This window comes from Acomys minous (assembly GCF_964271855.1).
Source record: "Acomys minous genome assembly, chromosome: 15".
In the NCBI taxonomy this organism is placed as follows: Eukaryota; Metazoa; Chordata; class Mammalia; order Rodentia; family Muridae; genus Acomys; species Acomys minous.
Genome location: NC_140497.1, coordinates 69645078 through 69667446, shown reverse-complemented (window position 1 = coordinate 69667446; position 22369 = coordinate 69645078). Strand labels below are relative to the sequence as shown.

At 39.7% G+C, this 22369-nt stretch overlaps 1 protein-coding gene across 1 annotated transcript in view; it reads left to right on the top strand.

Moving 5' to 3' along the window:
• LOC311585387 (transmembrane protease serine 11E) overlaps window positions 1-22369 on the top strand; it is a 46090-nt gene that overhangs the window by 6411 nt on the left and 17310 nt on the right. Inside the window, exons 2-4 of the mRNA XM_084760536.1 lie at window positions 14307-14431; window positions 18882-19003; window positions 21563-21630. Of these exons, the coding sequence (XP_084616662.1) occupies window positions 14307-14431; window positions 18882-19003; window positions 21563-21630 (315 nt within the window). The remainder of the gene's footprint in view (window positions 1-14306; window positions 14432-18881; window positions 19004-21562; window positions 21631-22369) is intronic.

Here is a 22369-nt window from a genome sequence, read left to right as displayed (position 1 = left end):
ACCATGAAACAATAAATGGATATACATTAATGACACTTTAAAACAGCCATTCAAAATATTTGGTACAGTCAAGCCTTTGTTGAGCATTTGGTCACTTCCTACTCTATTGAGTACTGTTTTATTTTGGGAATCCAGTGTTCTAATCCTGTACACATGTGACTCGCAGGAGGTAGCAGCACCACTGTTCAGAGCTTAGCATTGTACTGACTCCAAGGTGAGTCCTATTTCTATGTTTTTTCCCCAAGTATAATTGCTTAAAGTGGCTTTCCAATGTCAAGAAAAACATTGCTGTGGATGGATTAGGACCAGGTCTGGGAGGTTCCTCTGTCTTCCTTCCATAACCCCTCATACACATGTGAGGCTACTTGAAAAGCACACTGGTTTCATAAATTGTTGAGGAAGCAATGACAATAGGTAACAATCATTGAGTATGTACTGTTTGTTTGGCAAGGTGTCAGGACCTCTATAAATGTTTGCCCCCTGCTGTAGGAGGAGCCTTTTGAACTGGGTTATGTCATTAGCTCAATTTGTTAGTGGGCAAATGTAGACTCAGGGAGGCAAGCAACTTCCCCAGTGTCACCTAGCTAATGAAAAAGGCACTGTAAAGGGTAAACTCTGGCTGTTCACAAGCAAAGAGCCCATGTCTTAAGCCACCAGGTAACACAATGGAAGCCATTAGCTTGAAGTTACAGGTCTCGTAATGGGAGATTATTATTGTTCTTGAGCATATAGAATAGATTATTATTTTATTAAGGTCTTTAATACATGTGAGTGTTTAAAGGAAAACATGATGGTATAGCTATTTCCAAGTAAAACATTGTGAATCTGATGCATCAATGACCATATTAAATGTATATAATCTGAATACGAAAAGATTTGGCTAAAGGGATGGCTCAGTGGGTGAAGTGCCGGTCTGGTGATCTGCGTTTGATCCTCAGGACACATGTAGTGGAAGGAGAGAACTGAGTCCTGGGACTTGTCCCTCGATCTACATGCACATGGCATAACATGGATGCCCTTTCCCACAAACAAGTGAGTGTAATTTTAAAACTTCAAGTATGAATATGTACTGGAAGAGATTTGTCAGATAGGATTAAGTAAAAGAAGAGAATCAAGACCTGACTGTTCTTCTTCTAGAAGGAACCCATTCCAAATATGACAACATAGAAAAGTTAAACATACCACAAAAACCAAATCTAACACAAATGCTAATCAGAAGATATATGTAAGCATGTATATTAATCTTAGAGGAAGCAGATTTTAGAATGAGGAAAATGACTGAGGATAAAGGCCACTTTGACCCAAAAGATCTCAGTCTAGAATGTGTTTACCCCTGTTACAGAACAGAGGTTCAAATAAATAAAGCAGACAACACTGGAAGGTAAAATAGGCAAAGTCACAGTTATTCTTGGAGATGTTAACTCTTGCCCCTCAGGATGTGACAGAACTAGTGGACAGAAACTCAGGTAAGACACGGAGAACCTGAAAACACCAAGTCAGTGTGGCCTGGCTGACCTGTAGCAAACACTCTACCCAAGAAAGGCAGAGTACAGATTCTTCTCAAACACATATGGAAAATGTACCATGATCGACCATATTCTGAGCCATACAACAAAGGACAGTAAAATGCCCCAGAATCATCAGCAGTGGACACGGTGGCTCAGAGGGAATGGTGGCCAATGGCAGCAGTTATAGGAGAAAGGTTTTCAGACAGGCGCTGTGGCCACCATTAGATCATGGCCAGGCAAACTGTGAGCCAGCGGGATTAATATTCAAAGCATCACTCCCGGTCATCTGCTGCAACAAGAAGATTCCTAACTGGGACATCTGTGTCTTGAAATGTTACTACTAAATTTACTATCTGTACTTCAGACATTACATTGCTATTAGAAAAACCTTAAAAATATTCTATCATCTCTTTCTCCTATACAGACAACTTTCAGAAAGTAACTAACATAGCATAAAATGGCAATTACTTTACCACAACTGCTCTGTTCTGTATATTGCAGTAGTGTGAGATTTAACTAGGAATGGAAGGACAGTTGACTATGTGAGATTTCATTTTGTTTCATGTAAAGCAGGTCTGGAGGCCAGAAGCTATAGGATGAGAAGGTGGTCATTCAGAAGTAGGCTCCTTTTCCCATGCTGTTCTCCCAAACTTGGCACTTATTTTTTAAAATCATGAAGTAATAAGGATACTCGATCTCCAATTAATTAATATATATTATAGCTATGAAATATAAATCAGAATTTTAACCATCATAATAGACTCCATTGGTGTCTACTTATTCATGTTTGTATTTTCCTTCCTCCCTCCCTCCCTCCCTTCCTTCTTCCTTCCTCTATTTTTCTGGTACTGAAGATTGAATTTAGGGCCTCAAACACCCTAAGCAAGAATTTGACTGCTGAACTATCTCCTCAGCTTTAATTTGATTTAATTTAATTTTTTTTATAGTTTGAGACAGGGTTTCATTAAGTTTTTCAGCCTAGTTTCTGAGTTCTTGGGATTACAGGCCTGTGCAGTCAGACCTAGTGGCTCATATGAAAAAAGAACACCTGCAGGCTGTTTCCTCGCTAATTATCAAGGAAAAAGACAAATCAGTGAGATAGGCGTTTAGGAGTCTCTACTTCAGGCAAAAGGGGTGAAGCCATCGTGACAACAGGAGGCAGGTGGATACCGGGCTGTCAAGGTGTGAATGACAGCCATAGATTTGGTATGTGAGTTTACAGATACAAACTAAAGTCATGGATGTGGGTAACTGTCATCACTGGGGTTCTTCTGATCAGAGCACTTCCATTACTGATGTACATGAAAAACATATCTTATTTAAATAAAAATTTGAGAATGTTAACAAAGTGTTATTATTAAAACGATACTGTTTTTGAGTATGGTTAAGCGTATAATGATCAGCTTCACCAATCTTGTCATGCATTTGAAATTTAAGTTTTACTCCACAAACGTTACAGGTTAATGTTTGTGGCAAGAAATTTATTACGTAAACTCATTTCCCTTGAACAATCATATAAAGATAAACAGGGTCCGCACGTTTTCTAATTACACACTATTGCTAAGGTCATTCAAACGGGGGTTCAGGAAACACAGGAATTTGCAAGCTGGTTGGGGGAACCCTTGGTGGTGGGTTACTCTGCTTACCCGGGAAGAGATGCCTAGAGCACAGGGCTTCTTAGCTTGTATTCTCCATGACAATCTGCTTTTAAACTTTATCAGGGCCTGTGATTCTGAAGCTAGCCTAGAAAACAAGTACTTAAGAAGCATAAGCTTTTCACAGATTTGATTCTTAATTGATCTGTGTCCATGGAATATTTCCAGGGGCCCTTAATATAAATCGATGAAAATGTTATTTATGGTATCTTAAAAAATCTTGATGAGTAGAGAAGTGTTAAAAATGAAAGGTAAACGTCCCCTGGATGGGGAGAACTGGTGGCACTCAGAGGAAGGACAGCAGGTTACCAAGAAGAGACTTGATACCCTATGAGCATATACAGGGGGAGGAGGTCCCCCTCAGTCACAGTCATAGGGGAGGGGAGTAAGGGGAAAATGGGAGGGAGGGAGAAATGGGAAGATACAAGGGATGGGATAACAATTGAGATGTAATATAAATAAATTAATAAAATATATTAAAAAATAAAAATAAATCAGATTAGGAAAAAAAAGAAAGGTAAAAAGTTTCTTAATGTTCTTCTTCCACCTGCTTCCTAAAAGTAAAACTATTGATAAAAATAAAAATAATATGAATTGAAGTCTCTTGGCTTGTTGCAAATTACGTCAAATTGTCTGATATTGGAGTCAACAGAAAAACAATGCATTTGAAAAAATCTTATGAAGACTGACTAATACATCAAACATTGCTTTAAAAAAACCACTAAATGCTATTTCTGGGTTATTTGAGATATTGAGCATTAGTTTTGATAAATCTAAAAAAGGCACTAAGGTAAATCTTCATTTATGCCTACTGATTCTTTTGTTTGTTTTTGTTTTTGTTTTTGTTTTTCTTTTGAACAAAGTTTCTCTGTGTAACAGGCCTGGCTGTCCTGGACTTGCTTTGTCTACCAGGCTGGCCTTGAACTCACAGAAATCCATCTGCCTCTGCCTCACAAGTGCTGGGATGAAAGGTGTGCACTACCATGGCCGGCTCCCATTGATTCTTAAGGAGCATATAATAGCAGCACATGACATTACACTGCTGGAGGTTGGGATGCTGGGACGGCTAAGATGTTGGGTATGCACTCAGATTTCTGCTCCAAGTGACACTAAGCCCCAGTTCACTTGTCTCCAAGTTCAAAGCCAGAGCACCTTGCCAAGTAAACTCTTAACAGGGGGACTAAAGTCCAAAGTCCGAGTGGAGAATTGGTAGAAACAGAGCTAGCATTGCAGAAGCATTCGAATGGCTGAAGCTTGGTGTTAGCAGTGACAGGGAAGCCACCTGCTCAGACTCCCCAATCTTCCTTCTGCATGCCCCTCCACAGCACAGCAGCCCAGACATGCCTGGTAATTCTTGCCCCACCCCATTTTCAGAGATACAGTTCTCCAGCTCTGGCTGCAGTGGCACGCTTTGTTTGTCCCGCTGTAGCAAATTATGGGTTTTAAAGTCCTTCTGTGCCAATTTTTAAGTCCTGAACAGAACAGTTTGAGGAAAGTAAGCTAGAAAAGCTTACAATGGATCAACTTATAAGTGCAAGCCTGTCTATACCTAACCACTCAATGACATATATATATTTTTAAATTATTGTGCTCCACCTATCCATAATTATAAATCGCTAGAGGTTGGGCAAAGTGTCAATATGCATGCCAATTTGTGGTAGCCTAAGTCATAGCATATCTGGCTGGGAAGCTTATAAAGATGTTGATGGCAGGACCTTACAGATCAGATCAAGTCCCCACTGCTGAGTCACTACTGACATGCACATAAAACATCTATCAAAATCTGATGCTATCATACACACGTGTGCCAGCATCGCTGTAAAGACATACCACCTGGGTTTTGGGGGCAACTAAGTACAGAAATGGGGCCTGCCTATAATAATAGTCTATTGAAATATTTACTTAGAATTTGTTGGTTTACCAAACAATATACTCTTTTTAAAGCCTCATTTTATGACTACTATTCCAACAGTATTTAGATATTTTACAATACAATAGTGCTTCTAAAACCATTCCAGTAATAATTATGAAAGCATGGTCAGATATCTTTTAAAATTATTGTAGTCCTTTATCTTATTGATTTCATATAGCCCCTTTTAGCCCCATATAGTTACTTTTAATGACTGTGATTGACACCCCTCCCCTGCAGTATTGAGGGACATAATAAAAGTAGTATGCAGCTATTTTTGGTTAGACGTTAATCATAGAGACTGAAGTTCATTATAATTACACAGGGTGCTTTTTACAGAGGCCTAATAACGGTGTTCCTTAACAGCTGCTCTGCTCTTTTCTGTGGATGCCAAAACGAAGATACCAGCCCAGGACTTGCTTCTTCCCCTCTGGTGTTGTACGTTTTGTTCAGTTTTGCTTTTGTCTATCTTCTAGGGCCTTTCCTACCCAAGTTGCTTCTGTGGCATGACCCAAGGAAATGTCCACGTGCAAACACTTTTATTTCCATTTCACTTTATTTACTTACATTTGCCTTCTTCTTCCACCCTCAAATTTAACTTAGTAGCATTAGCAATAGTACACACACACACACACACACACACACACACACACACACACACTCATACACCATACTATTATAAGTCAACTTAAATCAGTTTAGTACAATGTGGGAAGCAAATAAAAAAATATTTGTGATAAGAACACTGAGAGCATAAATTACCCATGTAGGCCTTAAATTAATACCCAGAGCTGGAAATAAAAAGTTTTCCCTTATTTGTATTGATGCTGTAAAAATAAAATGAAAACAGTTGCTTGGCAGTTAGGTGGCATTCTTGCTTTGATTGCACCTTCTTTACAAAAAAATATTCATAGTTATCATTATAAGGATTAAACACATAATTCATTCCACAGACTAAGATGGTAGTCTTAGATATTTCATAGGTGTGTTTGGTACATCAATGAATAGAATAGAATTATGATTTTTTTCTTTGCAATTTTATAAGATCAATTTGCTTGACTTTCTTCTTCTCTTTTTCTTCCTCTTCCTCCTCCTTCTTCTTTTTGAGACAGGGTTTTTCTCTGTAGCCTTGTCTGTCCTGGAGTTGTTTTGTAGACCAGGCTGGCCTTGAACTCACAGAGACTCGCCTGCCCCTGCCTCCCTGACTACTGGGATTACAGGCATGTGCCACTGTGCCCGGCTTTGCATTTCTTCTTAACAAATTAACAGTGGTGGTTAGAAAGATAATTCAACAGCCAAGAACATGTAGCCCTTGCTGAGGACTCCGGTTCAGTTCTTAGCCCCACACCACAGGTCACAACCATCTGTAATTCCAGAGGATCTGATGCCTTCATCTGGCACCCATAGGCACCAGGCGTGCAAATGGTGCACATATATAGATGCAAGCAGTGTACTAATACATTATAGAATAACAATGAAAACATATTACCTCTCATCATTAGGCTTATTATCATGATGAAACACCGAGACCAAACACAACTTGGAGAGGAAAGGGCCTACTTCACTCAGTTCCCTGTAACAGTTCATCATCCAAAAGCAGCGAGGAGAGGAAGTCAACCAGGGACCCACGAGGCCGTGGAGGGGTGCTGCTCAATGGCTTGATCACCATGGCTTGTTCAGCCTGCTTTCTTATAGAACCCAGGACCAGCAGCTAGGGGTGGCACCACCCACAATGGCTCAGCCATCCCCATCAATCACTAATTAGGAAACTGCCCTATAGCTGGTACTTATTGGAGGCATTTTCTCAGATGAGGTTCCCTCCTTTCAGATAATTCTAGTTTGTGTCAAGTTGATATAAAATTCGACCACACACTATCTACATACACACATATACTTTGTGTTTTTCTTTTAATCCTTGGGTACTTGTGTAATTTTGTTTTAGAAATATAAGAAAATAAAAGCCACACTGTCTTAACAGTGCAAGGTTTCCTCAAAATAAATACAGCTGGAACATTTTTATAAATGGGAAAATCCATACAAAATCAAGCACAATCATGTAAGCTAAGCTAGTGAGTGCCAAACATGGAGGAAACACAGAGTAAAGGATTACTTGATGTGTTGCTATTTATTTTTTCTTTTGTTTTTTTGAGGCAGGTTTTTCTCTGTGTAGACCTGGCTGTCCCAGAACTGGCTCTGTAGGCCAGGGTGGCCTTGGGCTCAGAGATCTGCCTACCTCTGCTTCCTGAATGCTGGAATTAAAGGCGTGCACCACCACATCAAACCTGTTTTTAAAAGTTTTAATTAGAAATTTAATATGTGCACTCAGGTGTGTGCATGTTGTGGTATGTATGCTCATGAGTGAGTGACTGTGAGGGCCAGAGGTCTCCATCATGTCTTCCTCTGTTGCTTTCCACTTGCATTTTGAGACAGAGTCTCACTGAACTTGAAGCGCACCCATTGGATACACTCCTGGTGGGTGAGATCCTGGAATCCTCTTGTGTTTGCCTCCTTGTGCTGGGATCATAGCACGTCCTGTCGTTCTTGGTTATATGGGTGTTGGAAGTCTGATTTGTCCTCATGCTTCTGCAGTGAGCCCTTTACTCACCAGGGTGTCTCTGTCGCTTTCTCTGTTTTATCTGAAGCACTGACTTAGGAAATTTGCAATGCCTTAGATTCTGTTATGTTAATACCTTGTGATCTTTCCTTTTCTTGTTCTAATGTTATAACGTACAATGACCCTTTAAATGTGTCTTCTCATTTGCCATTTTACTTTCTGGACTTTGGTAGCAGTGTTATAGTAGAAAGAATATATGCTTACACAGCCATGTGTTTTAAATATGAATTAAGTAGTATCATTAGCTATAAATCTGGATCACCACATAAAGTATTTTATGAGAGTGAGGTTTCTGAACTAACAATTATTCCTAACAATGTTTGAGTTGCCTTTCCTTGTCTTCAATCCTAAGTTATTTCCTGGAACTCAGGTGGACTCCATGTTCATTGAGAAAGATCAAATACCATAGTGTGGTACTGAAAAATGACCCTTTGCAGCTTAGTTTACTCAGTTTTGTTTCAGTTCCTGAAGAACGAAAAGTTCTCGAGTGTGGAGTAAGAATGTATACAAAGAGATGGGGGGCAGGCTTATCTCTAGGATAGTACAAAACCAATCAACCAACTAACCAGCAAGCCAGCTAACCAACCAACCAACCAACCAACCAACCAACCAACCAAAGAAAAACAACCATCCAAAAGAACCAACCAACCAACCAACCAACCAACCAACCAACCAAAGAAAAACAACCATCCAAAAGAACCAACCAACCAACCAACCAGCCAACAAAAACAACAAATCAACCAAAACAGCTAACCAACCAAAACAACTAACCAGCCAACCAACCAGTCAACCAAAACAACCAAAAAATATCCCCCCCCAAAAAAAACAAAATTAAAAGTTATTATGATGTTCAAGATGAAAAGACAAACCAGAGCAGAGAATTTTAAAATCACCTCTTAAATACAGAGACACATTTTATGGGGGTGAGCAAAGGATATACTCCAAGGTACTTTCCATAGGAGGCAATAAGAAGAGCTTGCTAAGGGAAACAGCATGGGGTTTAATCACTAAGTCATTGTCCACAGCTCTTGTAAAAAGACATTTATACTAGAACAGAAAGTGTTTCAGAAACCAGGGAGCTAGAAGAGAAAACTGTTAAAAAAGCTGTGGGACAAATACTGGTGGGAGACTTTCAGTACAGTTTCCAAAACAAGTTCATTGGCAGCAGCGTGGGAGACTAGTGCAGGAAAAGATATGAATGTTGACTTGAAGGCTAGCCATTAACCAGCCATAGCAAACTATAGTTTATATAATGGAGATTTAACTAAGAACAGTTTCCACATTTTTATGTAATTGGAAAAAAATCAGAAGAGGTCATAAAATATTTTGACAATTAAAAGTGTAATTCACTTAAAATTTCAGGCTCTAGAAATGAAAATCTGTGCTCATTTGGTTCTGTATTGTCTGTGGCTGCTTTTAGGATACAGTGACGGGACTGAATAGCTCTAGGGGAGAGCCTATAGACTAGAAACCGGAAAGACCTGTTATTTGAACCTTCACATAAAATCTGGCCAGACTCTGGATGAAGGAGGGGATGATAATTCGTTAGCACCGTAGAAGTTATGAACATCGTGAACACGCTTGTTAGAACAGCTGGGCTGGAGCGAGCTGCTGAGATGAGGAGAGACTGATGGCGTCAAGGGGAGAATGAAGAAGGAATCTGAGAGCCACTGTTGTTCAGAGCACAGTGCTGACTGAGCCACATATAGGCTTGTTCTGACAAGCCTGCCTCGAAGCGTGACACTTCTTACTTAATCACCCACTGCCTGGCAGCAGGCCTACTTGGACCTTTGGCTCGCCCTCACCATTTGTCGCTACTGCTTTTCCCTTTTTAGTACGGTTCTAAAAATGACATATTAAGAAATGATATTGATAACACAATGCTGGGCATATTGCTTGTCTTCCAGAGATGTAAGGTCAGTCGAATACGTCTGTGTTTTAACTCCTACATCCACTCAACTTCTCACTAGTTATGCATTTCCCCCAAAATGAAAAGAAAAATGAGAAAGCAATCTGGCAAATTGAAATTATTGAAGGAATTAAAATCCAAAAAGTCTGTCTTAGGGTGAATTCAGGTAAGTTTTGTGTTTGCAAAGAAGTATTTGGATAAGCATTCTTGTGCAAGAGGCACTTGATTATACAAACGTCTGCTAATGGGAGAAATAGATTTATTCCTCCATTTATTGATATTGAGAACACTTTCTAACTATGTCTACCTTGGAGCAGTTTAGTACCGAATGACTTGCTGAGGAACAAAAGACAACTAAGAAATGACAAATTATATCTTAATAAAGGGAAAAAAAAGAAACAGTCAATTGGCCCAAAGAGCAATGCTATAGCTTGGGAAAGGAAGAGGTAATATTTGCAACATCAAATGTCTTAGTAATATGGACATTACTATTAACAATTTAAAGTAATTATGATGATTACTACTGATATTTGTATATATTTTCACATGGATATTCAATGTAAAAACTAATGACCACTATAGAACTCCTTAGGTTAGGAGTGAGGAGTAATAGTCCTTGTTTTTTGTACAGAGAAAACATGAAAGAGTACTACATCTGCTGGGATGTGAGAGCATGCTAAAGAAGCTGGCAGCAGCTCTCAGAAACACACTCTCAGAATTGTTTGTCCAAATTGTTTTGGCTAGATTCTGTCTTTGTTCCATGATATGCCTCTTGCTTCCTAACACCAAAGAAAGCAAGTCATTCAGGTATTGTTGGGAACAGGGAAGGAAGCCAGCATGGTGTATTGGCACAGTAGTGAAATGAACTATACACACACACACACACACACACACACACACACACACACACCCCACACCACACACACACATGCTCACTCTCTCTCACACACACACACACACACCACACACACTCACACACACCCCACACACCACACACACACACTCACACACACACACACCACACATACACACACACACCACACACACACACACACACACACACACACACACTCATACACACACACACACACACACACTCATACACACACCATATCTGGTCTGTGTCAGTCATGTTTTTCATTCTTTATAAGCTCTCTCTATCATCTCTCTTGTTTCTTCTTTACTTAATTCAAAAGACTAATTGTTGTTTAAAGTTTAAAGAACCATAAAACTAAAACATGCACAGATTCAAATAAAAGTTTCTTTCACTTCTTACTCCACTTCTTACTGCTAATAATTCAGTGCCTCCCATATTTTTTATTATGCATATACTATATAACTATTTTAAAAATTAGAGTGTAACATACAACTAACTCATTCATAGTCATCATGTTTTTAACTAAATGGTTAATTGACCACTTTCATATTAATGCAAGCGTATTTGCCCTCATCACTTACTGACTGCATAGCCTGGGTATCTGTCTGGATTAAAAGTCACTGTCAAACATAATAATTCATCATACTTCATATCTTAGCATAGTAACCACGTACTTCTGGCAAGTCTATCCTACTTTCTATAAGTATACATTGATATTCCTTATCTGGCATGCACAGACATTTGTTAAAACACCTTCTGTCCCCATATTCACCCCAAAGTCTTGCTTACGTCTGCTGTATGCATCTCCCGTCTTCTGCAACAAGTGAATAGCAAGCATTCAGAGACAGAAGGGGCAGGAGCCAGGCTGGGGAGCTTCTTGGGCACAAGTGTGCAGGGAGGAAAATAAGCACCTCATGGAAAAATATTTTTATACCATAGTAATTGCCATTCTAGGAACAGGTGTTTGGAACCCTACTCAGGGGAGATCAAAGAGGTTAGAGAGAGGACACGAGTTCCCATGGCTACCATCCCTGGGGAAACTCACAGTAAGAAGGGAGGGAAACAACCAGAGTCCCTTGGGCCTGGCTACCCTCCTCCATAACCTGCAGCAGGGGCAGGTAGAATCATGTGGCGATGGTGACACGGATTTTCCCTACTCAGTGTCCAGGCACAAAGATGCAATGATTGTGCTGAAGGACCCACGTGACACTATTTCCTGGTGGTCTTATATCACCAAGCATTGAGTCCCCTCGATTTCTATAAGTAAGACGTATTTATTGCAAGGTGCTTGGCAGTTTGCCAGAAGCTTCCTGAGCTCACCGGGGATGCCGCACACAGGATTGGTGTCCGGAGCCTGACTGGTAGGTGGAGACACTCAGTTCAGCATTGGGATGATTGGAGCCTGAGTCAGAGCTGGGAATGCAGAGGCTTGAAAGTACAATCCTCTTTAATAGGATTCAGCACTCAGAACTCCTCCACAAGGACAGACCATTCTCTCAGTCTCTCACGTAATGGATGAATAGCTTTCTAGAAGGAAAGAAACCCATTTCACTCAACTTATCGACGTGAGAAATAGTTAATTAAAAAAAAAAAAACGCCCCAGCATCATAGCCAAAAGCCTCACCAGGCACTAACTTTACTTTTTCTAGTGTTTGCATTTCCTGGCCAACTAGAATACATAATATATACCAATGAGGTAAGGATAACCTTTTTTGTTAGTAACAAGTAAGGCCTTAGATTGAGGAGTAGGTTTAATGATCTACTTTTTATCCAATCATCCCTATGTGCTTCTATAGCCCCTTCTTTTTTTCCAACAGAGAGACACCCCAAGTCCAACAATTTGAATTGGTGTAAAATAAGATGAACTTTGATACATTGATATAGAATTCAAATTTAAAACTATTCTCTACACACATTATATATATTTCTACTCTAATATGAGGCACTGAATCCATACAACTTAAGTATACTATAAAGCTTACTTCCAATACCTGGAAAGTGCTATTGCAGTCTCATTAGGATAATTAAGTAATATAAGCCATTTGCTGGCTGATCAAATTATGGTCATGGCAACTATGTCAACTAGCCTATTTTTAATCACAAGAATGTACATCCTAGATTTAACAGACATGATCCTATAGGTAGATAAGGTAAAATAGTTAGATAAAGTCTTTAAAGCCTCAGAGACTTACAGAATATGACATTTAAGAGGCTTTTAATATCTTAAAGATTCTTTGACAACAAGACAGGCTAACTCTTGGCAACACTCAGCCTACCTCAAGAAGATGATGAGCATCAAATATCCTCCTTATGGAAATGGCTCCAAATGTGGCAAACAAGCCACTGGGCAAAATGTCCCCATTTCTGCCACAGGCAGAATGCTGCCAAAAAATGGGCAAGCTTGGATACAGGCAGAGTTGATGGCCAAACTCAGCCAAAACAGGGTAAGCAAGTCCTCAATAGTTCCTATCTGACAAATATGTCTGTCAGCTATATTGGACCAGAAGGCTGAAGATGATGCTCCAATGGTATAGAAAGTTTTGGGTGACTATTCAGGCAGTTAATTGTCTCTGTTTTTTTTTTTTTCTTCTCATTCTGGAAGCTGCTAGCCTGCACTTCGGTTCACTCAAGTAATTGACTTTCGTTCCTTCTCAAGCCTCCGATGGGGTTGAAGTTCTGGTAGTTTAGTCTTACAATTAACCTAACCTAAGCTGTTTAGGGGTTAAGATGTTTTTAGGTATAGATAGAGGCTTTGAATTGGCAGAGAAGAGAGAGGATAGGTATTGATTCTCATTCAGAATTTTAGACTCACCAAGATAGGAAAGATGTTGTCTACAAGGTTGCCAAATGCAATAAAGCAAAATATCTTGAATATAACATTCATATGATCCCTGATTGTTTCGTGGTTCTTCTTGCTGTATGTATTTTTTCTACTTACATGTAATAATATAAATGCATATGCCAAATAAATAAATAAAAAGTAAAAAGCCTAGAACCTAGTAAATAATCATTAGTTCGAATCCACACCTATTGTAACCACAATTAATTAGGCCAAGCCAAATTTTCTCTTTTTGAAATTATTATTGTAACATGTATTTGTACATAGCTAACTATACATTGATATAACCTGTTGAGTAAAAAAAAAAGTGAATATATAATCTAAATGGTTGGCAATGTTACCAACTGCTTTGAGGGGAATATGAAGCCACGGAGAAAGGGCTGCCATGACATCACCGAAGCTTACAGGTAGGTATTAGCTCAAACAGCTGTGTTCATTAGAGGTCTTCCATAACCCTATCTGTGCATCCTCAAGGTTTGGTTTGGAATTTAATCATAACATGAGAAGGCAAGTAGAAATAGATCTGCAATGTGGTATGGGGCTTAACCTTTACTATACACTTCATAAACCATTTAAAATTCTACTGTCTACCACACCCTGCTCTGTAGCTTGGTCACAGCTTGCTGGCCATATGATAGCTAACTCTTCCAGAAGCCCCATGTACAGGCCAGACACTACTGTCATTACTTTACATATGGAACTTTTGTTTAGTCCTCATAAGTAATCCTATGATATAGGGACCATTACTATCATCTCTGTTTTATAGATAAAGAAACTAAGGCACAGAGGAGTCAAATTACTTGTCCAAGTTCAGGCAGTCAGAACCAGGATTTGTCCCAGGAGCTGGGAAGCAAGGCAGCACACCGCGGGTGGCATACCGTGGGTAGCATACCGCAAGGCGGCACACTGTCCTCTGACTGAATGTTCTTAACTTGCCTAAAGTGTTGATAAGGAGTGCACATCCACCTGATCCCTCTATTTACTTTCTTCCTCAGGCCACCTGTGGTGAGGGCCAGGAAGCGAACTTGTGTGGAGCCCTGGGTTGTTGGCCTCATCTCTTTTTTATCCCTGATTGTCCTGGCAGTGTGCATTGGACTCACTGTTCACTATGTCAGATACAGTAAGTATGAGACGCTCTGGCATCATGTGACTTGCTCCAACTGTCTCCTCATGGAATTTCATGTTTTGGTTTGCCTCAGGGTTATTTCTTCATGGCTATGGTTTATTTGTGTTAGCCCCGAACTCTTTGAATGCTTTGTTTTTGTTTTGTTTTGTTTATTTTAATCTCCACAAACCAAGGAGGATCCATCCTTCTATCTTTGGTGGAACAATGCTTCCTGTTAGGGGATAGAATGCTACTTTTCAAAATAACTGGCATGTGATACAGGAGTTTTAAATAGGGGAAGACCACAGGTTAGCTAGAATACAATATCTTGAGTTAGTTGGGACAACAGGACAATAACCTTGATTTTAAAATACCTAGTTCATCAAAATTTAAACATTCCAATAAATGAGTTACACACTGACATGTCACGTAGGGCTAATCTTTGTGCTGCACTAAGTTGGAAAGATGTTCACAATGGCGTATGGCTAGCTAAGTGCCTATGTCATTTACAATCTCATCCGGGGACATTCGTGATCGCAGAGGACAAGATGTGCTGAGGCAAATTATGTGGAGGTTCTCTGTGTGGTTTTGAGGTCTCTCACTGCCAGATGAGCTTCTGGTTGCTGTTATTAGGCAGATGCCCAGGGGACTGCAGATAGAACAACCCTGCTGAAGTCTCCCTTTACCCTGCTTCAGGTTTTAATTAGTTGACTTAACTGTGACCTCTTAGTTTAATATCCCCTTGTGTGACTAGAGTATGTTTTGCTACATGAAGGCCACGAAACCATAGAAGCGAAACACTTGACTCTAATTTAATTGGGAATTTGATGAAGGTGTTTTTCTATACAGAGAAAGAAAGATCTGGATCTGGCAATCTTCCTTCACTAGCTCCAAAGTAGAATTTCAATTTCCAAAGCAAGGTAGAGACATCTCTTCTGGGTGGTGTGAAGAAAACCAGTGCTTAAGACAAATATTTTTTTGGTGGTATTTACATACATGCAGGTCTTTAAAGCCAGAGTATCTTTATTTTGATAATAGAAATTTCTCTGGAATGCTTTTAATAAAAAAAATTGCTAAAATAACATTGCAGTACAGGTCTGTAATGAATATCCTGACCCTTGCTATGTTGTAAGCATTGTTATTCCTTGATGGATGTATGTCTATGATTTATTCATTTTATATTTCCAAAAATGTGAAGATCCTGGCATATATGATTAAAAAACAAGTGACATATTTTTTAGGACTATCTGTTTTCATATAGTAATGTTAGAGGCCTGATCACTTTTGTGAGAGAAAAGTGCTTCCTCTTACATCTCCTCTGCATTTTCATAAACCAAATTTTATTTTATTTTTTATTTATATTTTAATAATTTATTCATATTACATCTTAATTGTTGTCCCATCCCTTGTATCCTCCCATTCCTCCCTCCCTCTCACTTTCCCCCTACTCCCCTCCCCTATGACTGTGACTGAGGGGGACATCCTACCTCTGTATATGCTCATAGGGTGTCAAGTCTCTTCTTGGTAGCCTGCTATCTTTCCTCTGAGTGCCACCAGGCCTCCCCATCAAGGGGACATGGCCAAATATGGGGCACCAGAGTTCATATGAAAGACAGACCCCACTCTCCACTCAACTGTGGAGAATGTACTGTCCATTGGCTAGATCTGAGTTGGGGTTCGAAGTTTACTGCATGTATCATCCTTGGCTGGTGCCATAGTTTGAGCAGGACCCCTGGGCCCAGATCTGCCCATCATAATGTTCTTTTTGTAGGTTTCAAGGACCCTCTGGATCCTTCTATTTCCCCATTTTCCCATGCTTCTCTCATCTAGAGTCCTAATAGGATACCAAATTTTATAAGTCTTGTTCTTTTTGTTGTTTATTTTGTTTTTGTTTTTTCTTTTTGAGACAAGGTTTCTCTGTGTATCCTTGTCTGTCCAATATGATATGGGTCTTATTCATATGTGTGCACTGAAAATGGGTCATGCTTTCTAGTGGCCAGTTCTTGTGACATACTATTTGGTTGATCCGTCAGTCAGAAACTATTATCACACTACTTCAGGTGCCCACACAGCACACCTGAATAAACAATGATTCTTGTATGTTACTATTTTATATGTATGACGTTCCATCTGCGGGTGGAAACTAACAACAGAGTAGATAAAAATAATGAGTGTCTGGGAATCCACATGCCAAACTAAACAGATGTGTTACAGAATAAATAAGAATGTGGCTAGGTTTGGAAAAACATCATTTTGAGCCTCGCTTTATAATGCTCAGGACAGCTTAGAATTGTTTGTATGACTCCTGTCCCATGCCTTTGGGGCTTTATTTATACTTCTTTGTGCTGTGAATTTCAGGTGACTCTGTGAGTGAACAGCATCACTGTTAAGTTGTAGAATTACAAACCTGTTAGAAAATAATCCACAAACTCATGCTCATTCATGCTTTCTGTTTCTTGTTTGTTTTTGGTTTTGTATTTATGTTTTTTTTCCCCCTAAGACATGGTGTCTCGGTGTAACAGAGCCCTGGCTATTCTGGACTCACTTTGTAAACCTGATTGGCCTCGGACTCATAGAGTTCCTCCTGCCTCTGCTTCCTGAGTTCTGGGATTAAAGGCATGTACCACCATGCCCAGTGCTCATTCATACTTTTAACATATTCAATATCCATTAAATTACAAAAGATATCACATAATACTAGAAGCTGAAAATGTATCTAAAACTTAGTGGCCTGTTGAAGTCTACAGAACTGTCAAGAGCCATCCTGTTAAAGGAGCTCAGTAGGCATTTGGGCTGTCTGGGAGGTGATCTGGTATTTACAAGGTCTATACTGTGATGCACCCCTAGAACTACTTCCAGCCTCTGACACACTGTAAGGAGCCATTGATTTGGGGAAGTTCTCTCCATGAGAGATCTCTGGAAGGGATCTAGTATTTGCAAGGTCTGTACCATGATGCACCCCAGAATTGCTTCCAACCTCTGACAACCCTGTCAACTGTGCACAGCTGCATCTCTCTAAAATCTAGCATTAGAGCCAGGCATGGTTGCACATGCCTTTAATCCCAGCACCCAGGGAGGCAGAGGCAGGTGGATGACTGTGAGTCTGAGGCCAGCTTGGTCTACAAAGTGAGTCCAGGACAACCAAGACTACCTTCAAGGCCAGGCTGATCTACAAAACGAGTCCCGGACAGCCAAGGTTGCATAAAGAAACCCTGGGCTCCCTTCCCTCCTTTCTCTTTCAATCCTGATCAGTTACCTGAGCCAACAGCTCTGGCCACCCAAGAGATAAAGTAAACTGGAAGGGCATCTGCATTCAGCCCCAGAGACCCTACCCTGGACCTCTTCAGAGCCATAGCCAGGCATTAACACAGAACAAAGTACAATACTGAGTATGTAATGTAAGTTGTTTCTGTGGTTGGTCCATATGAAAGTGCTGGTAATTGGTCATGTTTTGCTTCTTCAAAATAATCCATTCTATTGACTCAAACTATCATTTTAAAAAACAAAGCCATGCTTAAGTGAATAAAAGGGGCTCTTATCCATTCCTTTGTAACATTACAACTGAATGTGTGATTGAATACTGGGGACATTAACATCAGCTTGGAAAAAGAGGAAAGAGCCAGGGTCTGGGTGAGGCCCAGTCCATTTTCTTACAATCACCATTTCAATGGTCTTGGGTTACTCTTATATTTATAATGCTTGGCACAACGATGCTCACAGAAATGTGGTAGGTGCTAATAGTCACTGGAGTAGACACAGATGTCTGATTCTTCTGTGTAGAAGAGGAAAACTATACTACATTAACTCTACAGTGGGTGAACAAAGCAGGTCACGTGAATTGGCAGCAGAGACTGAACATAGTGGCAAAGAAGCAGGAGAGACATCCCCTAAGCCCAGTGGGAGAAATAAGTTCTGTGACAAAGGAGCCCAGTGAACCTATATAGTGTCTTTGGAAGGTTATGCCAGGTGGCAATAGTAGCCCCCTAAATTTCTATTTTCTCAATTCCTATTCTCATTTCCATCTCCAGCCAAAACATATTTTCTCATACTACAATCCAGCAGGAATGGATAGCTTTCTGAATAAGAGGGTTCTACTTCTTTAATATAAACCCTGGGAAGCTTCTTGATATAACCAGATGTGTTCATTCAGATGACATGACTGGATATCCTTTGGGCTAACCAGGGAATGAATTACACATGAATCATTAGCCCGCAGCTCTTCTGTGGTATTTGTACAGCATTACAGAGCACCAGGCATTTCTCACAGCTTTTATACTCTATATAATAGTATGATGAGTAATTTTATTTATTTTGATATTGCTCTGGAGCAGGATGACAGAGCAGATGACTAGGAGTAAGAACAGTCCTTCTTGTCTTAATGTTTCTAATAGTCAATGTGTGGGGTAGTAATGATGTTTTACACATCTGAGAAAGATGATGATGGGGTTTGCCTCTTTCCTTACAGATCAAAGGAGGACCTACCATTACTATAGCACACTGCCGTTCACAAGTGACAAGCTATATTCTGAGTTTGGAAGAGAGGCTTCTAAAAATTTCACAGATATGAGTCAGAGAATTGAAACTATGGTAAGTGCCTCTTTCTCCATGTGTATGACACTGGGATGGCCTGGTTTCCAAAATATCTAGCCAACTGATCCCTGCATATCTTTGAAAATTGATAGAAAATCATACAAAGGGATCCAAAACAAAACTCACAATACATAACTTAGAAGACTGGATCAGTAAGTAGCATCTAGCCATTCATGAATGTCCTTCTCACTCACATTTTCTACACTTACGGATTATTCTTGATCAGCATAGTCCAGAAATTCTGAGGATGTGAGGCTTATGTGGAATAAGGTTCTTTCATATGGATACCCAACCCATTCTCTGAGCAAAAGAATGAAGTGATTAAAATCACTCCAACCCAAATATAAACACTATGCTTACTTGTAGGCACATCTAATGTATATATTTGAGTTTTACAAGGCTATGGAAAGGCACCAGTATTCCTTCTCAGGGAGGAATCCAATAGTTAACCAATAGTTAAGAAAAGAGAAATTTAGGACCACAGACCAAAAGAATTCTCATCACTACATCACCTAGGCAATAATTTGGAGCTTTCTTGGCTAGTGAGGTAACTTATGATAAAGTGATGTGAAGAGAACTGAAGAGCAAGTTCTACCACCAGCCATCAGTTGAATGTGTCAGCGTGTGGTAGATAACTCATTTCATTCTGGACAGATTTCCTCATATTTAGCTATTAAATTAATATGCTTTGCAAAATGTCTTCTAGTTCCAGTATCCTGAATAGGGACAGAATGGAAATAATTCATATTGGTCTGCTTTTGTTGTCATAGTGAAATACTTCAATAGTCTATTGTCTAGTGAAAGAATGTTTATTTTGCATCATGGGTTGGAAGGCTCTAGGTCAAAGGCATCTGATGATGGCCTCCCCTTCTTGTTGGCATCAGAAGGAGGCTTACCACATCACCATCCAAAGACAGAGAGCACTTATGTAGTCCCTACTGTTTTCTCGCTCTTTCTCAGAGCCACCTGGATTCAACCTTGGGCTCTGACCTAATAACCGTATCTAATTTAATTCACCTCCCTAATGCCCCACCTTTAAACACTATGGTTTTTCACTCTCTTACTACATTACAATAGGATTAAATTGCAATGCACAAAGCCCTGGGAGGCGTTCAAACCATGTCTAAGCTTTAGACTGATGACAGTCTTTCACAGAACTGGGTAGGTCACTAAGGAGGAAATCAGATCCTGGCCACATGTCTACTTGCAAAGAAACCGTAAGAAGCACTTCCTGAATTTCCTGTACACACATAAAGTAAGAAAAAGGAATGGAGCTCAGAAAGTCAATTATGTCACTATCCCCCTCTTTTTTTTTTCTTGGTGCCACTTGCCAAAATAAGTTTTCTAAGATCTAGATTTATTTAAATCTAAAGGAATATAGATCTTCAGTACCTTCAAAATCAATAATAATTTTGTAATTACTTGATAAAAAAAGTCTTTAACTTCCAAGTGAGCCACCAATTCGAGGACATGTCTGTAATGTTGTCATTGTAGCATTGGCCCTGGAGGACAGATTGAGGAATCAAGGAAATATAAGAATGAACTGGAAAGGTCCCTTGATCTCCTTATCCACTTGTTGGGTAGGCACAAGAAGGGAACTGAAATCTTTACCTCCCCAAGCCCTGAATTTTAAATTTTAAGTTCATTTGAATTATTTATAGCAAGAAATATCTTCACAAAACACTTCTGTCATATTATTAGAGAAACTTCATAGCTGTGCAATGCCAGGGACTTTCTCACAGTGTTGCCAGTGCTGAGCTGGGCACGCAGTACGTGAGCACACTTGGTAACTGTGTCACACCACACCACCATGCATTCATTCCAATGGCCAGCTGTCACTTAGGAGAATTACTTCACTCCCTGTCCAGATCCATGAGTCCAAACGCTTTTTTTCCTCCCTTAAGTTGTTTTGCTCAGGCATTTTGTCACAGTGATAGAAATCTGAAAAATTAAAGTAGATGGTTCATTTTGTGTGTGTCTGTGTGTCTTCAGTAAAAGTTCTTAACTCAGGGTATAGAGGGTGAACTGATTCTTAAGGGAACAGTGCTCACCGGTTTTGACATCCTTCTGAACAGAACCTGTAGGTCCCTGCTGGCCTCAATGCGACTCCATTCTGAGTACTGAGAGGTCAGCGCCCAACACTGGGTAGGACGCCACGGAGCATTCTCTAGTTCAGCACAGTGTGCATGGTGCTCACTGGGCTCTGTTTGTTTGCTTACCTTGTCTTGTATGACTCTTCAGAGCAGTGGTTCTCAACCTGTGGGTCAACACCCTTTTGGGGTCAAATGGCCCTTTCACAGGGGCTACCTAAGACCATGAGAAGACAGATATTTACATTACGATTCGTAACAGTAGCAGAATTACAGCTACAGTAAAATAGCAGTGAAAATAATTTTATGGCTGTGTATGGACGGTCATCACAACATGAGGAACTCTGTTTAAGGGTTTCAGCATTAGGAAGGTTGAGAACCACCACTCTAGAGCATAGGGTTAACTTGAAGAAAAAAAAACTCAGAAAACTGTTCTTGCTGATCTGCCATAAATATCCTTAAACAGGTGAAAAATGCATTTTACAAATCTCCGCTAAGGGGACAGCTTGCCAAAGCTCACATTATCAAGTACAGGTACGTTGAACCTAAAAGGTTGATTCTGGGGTTAACTACTAAGTATAATTTAAAATACTAATGATGTGATGTTGATTTAGCTTAACAAGCCATGGGCAACAATGTACTTTATTTAGCCTCCAATTTAAAAAAAATGAGCATTTGCAAGATGCCTGCTGAGAACAAGGGTATAATTATTGCTGATGCTATAGTGTGTGTGTGTGTGTGTGTGTGTGTGTGTGTGTGTGTGTGTGTTAAGCTAATCACAATTGAGAACTAATTGAACAGCAAGTAGTACCATGTCAAATGAGATCAGTACATCTTCATGTCTTGCATTCCCCACCCCCTATCCCAGTTAATTTAGCCTATTTTCTTTTGTTCTACATTTTTTTTAATGCTCCAAACATTTACCTAAGAAGATTTTGGAATTCTTATCAATTATTGATAAATAGGCAAGGCCAGAACATAACTTTCTTACTGTTGTTGGTTTGTATTCGGGAACAAAGTCTTGTTGTGCAGTCCAGGTTTGCTTTGAACTCCCAATTTGGTTTTCCTTTTTCTTAATCCTTTTGGCTTAGTCTTCTTAGTGCTAGGATTAAAAGTGTGTTATTACTTGGCAACACACAAGAATTGTTTATTATAATTTCAAACAACAACACTGAACTACATGTTCAGTTGTTTTCACTGCTACTGTCTGTGACTTAGCTAACATCTCTGAGGCATTGTTATGATGATTTTTTTTTCCTAAAAAATTTTATAC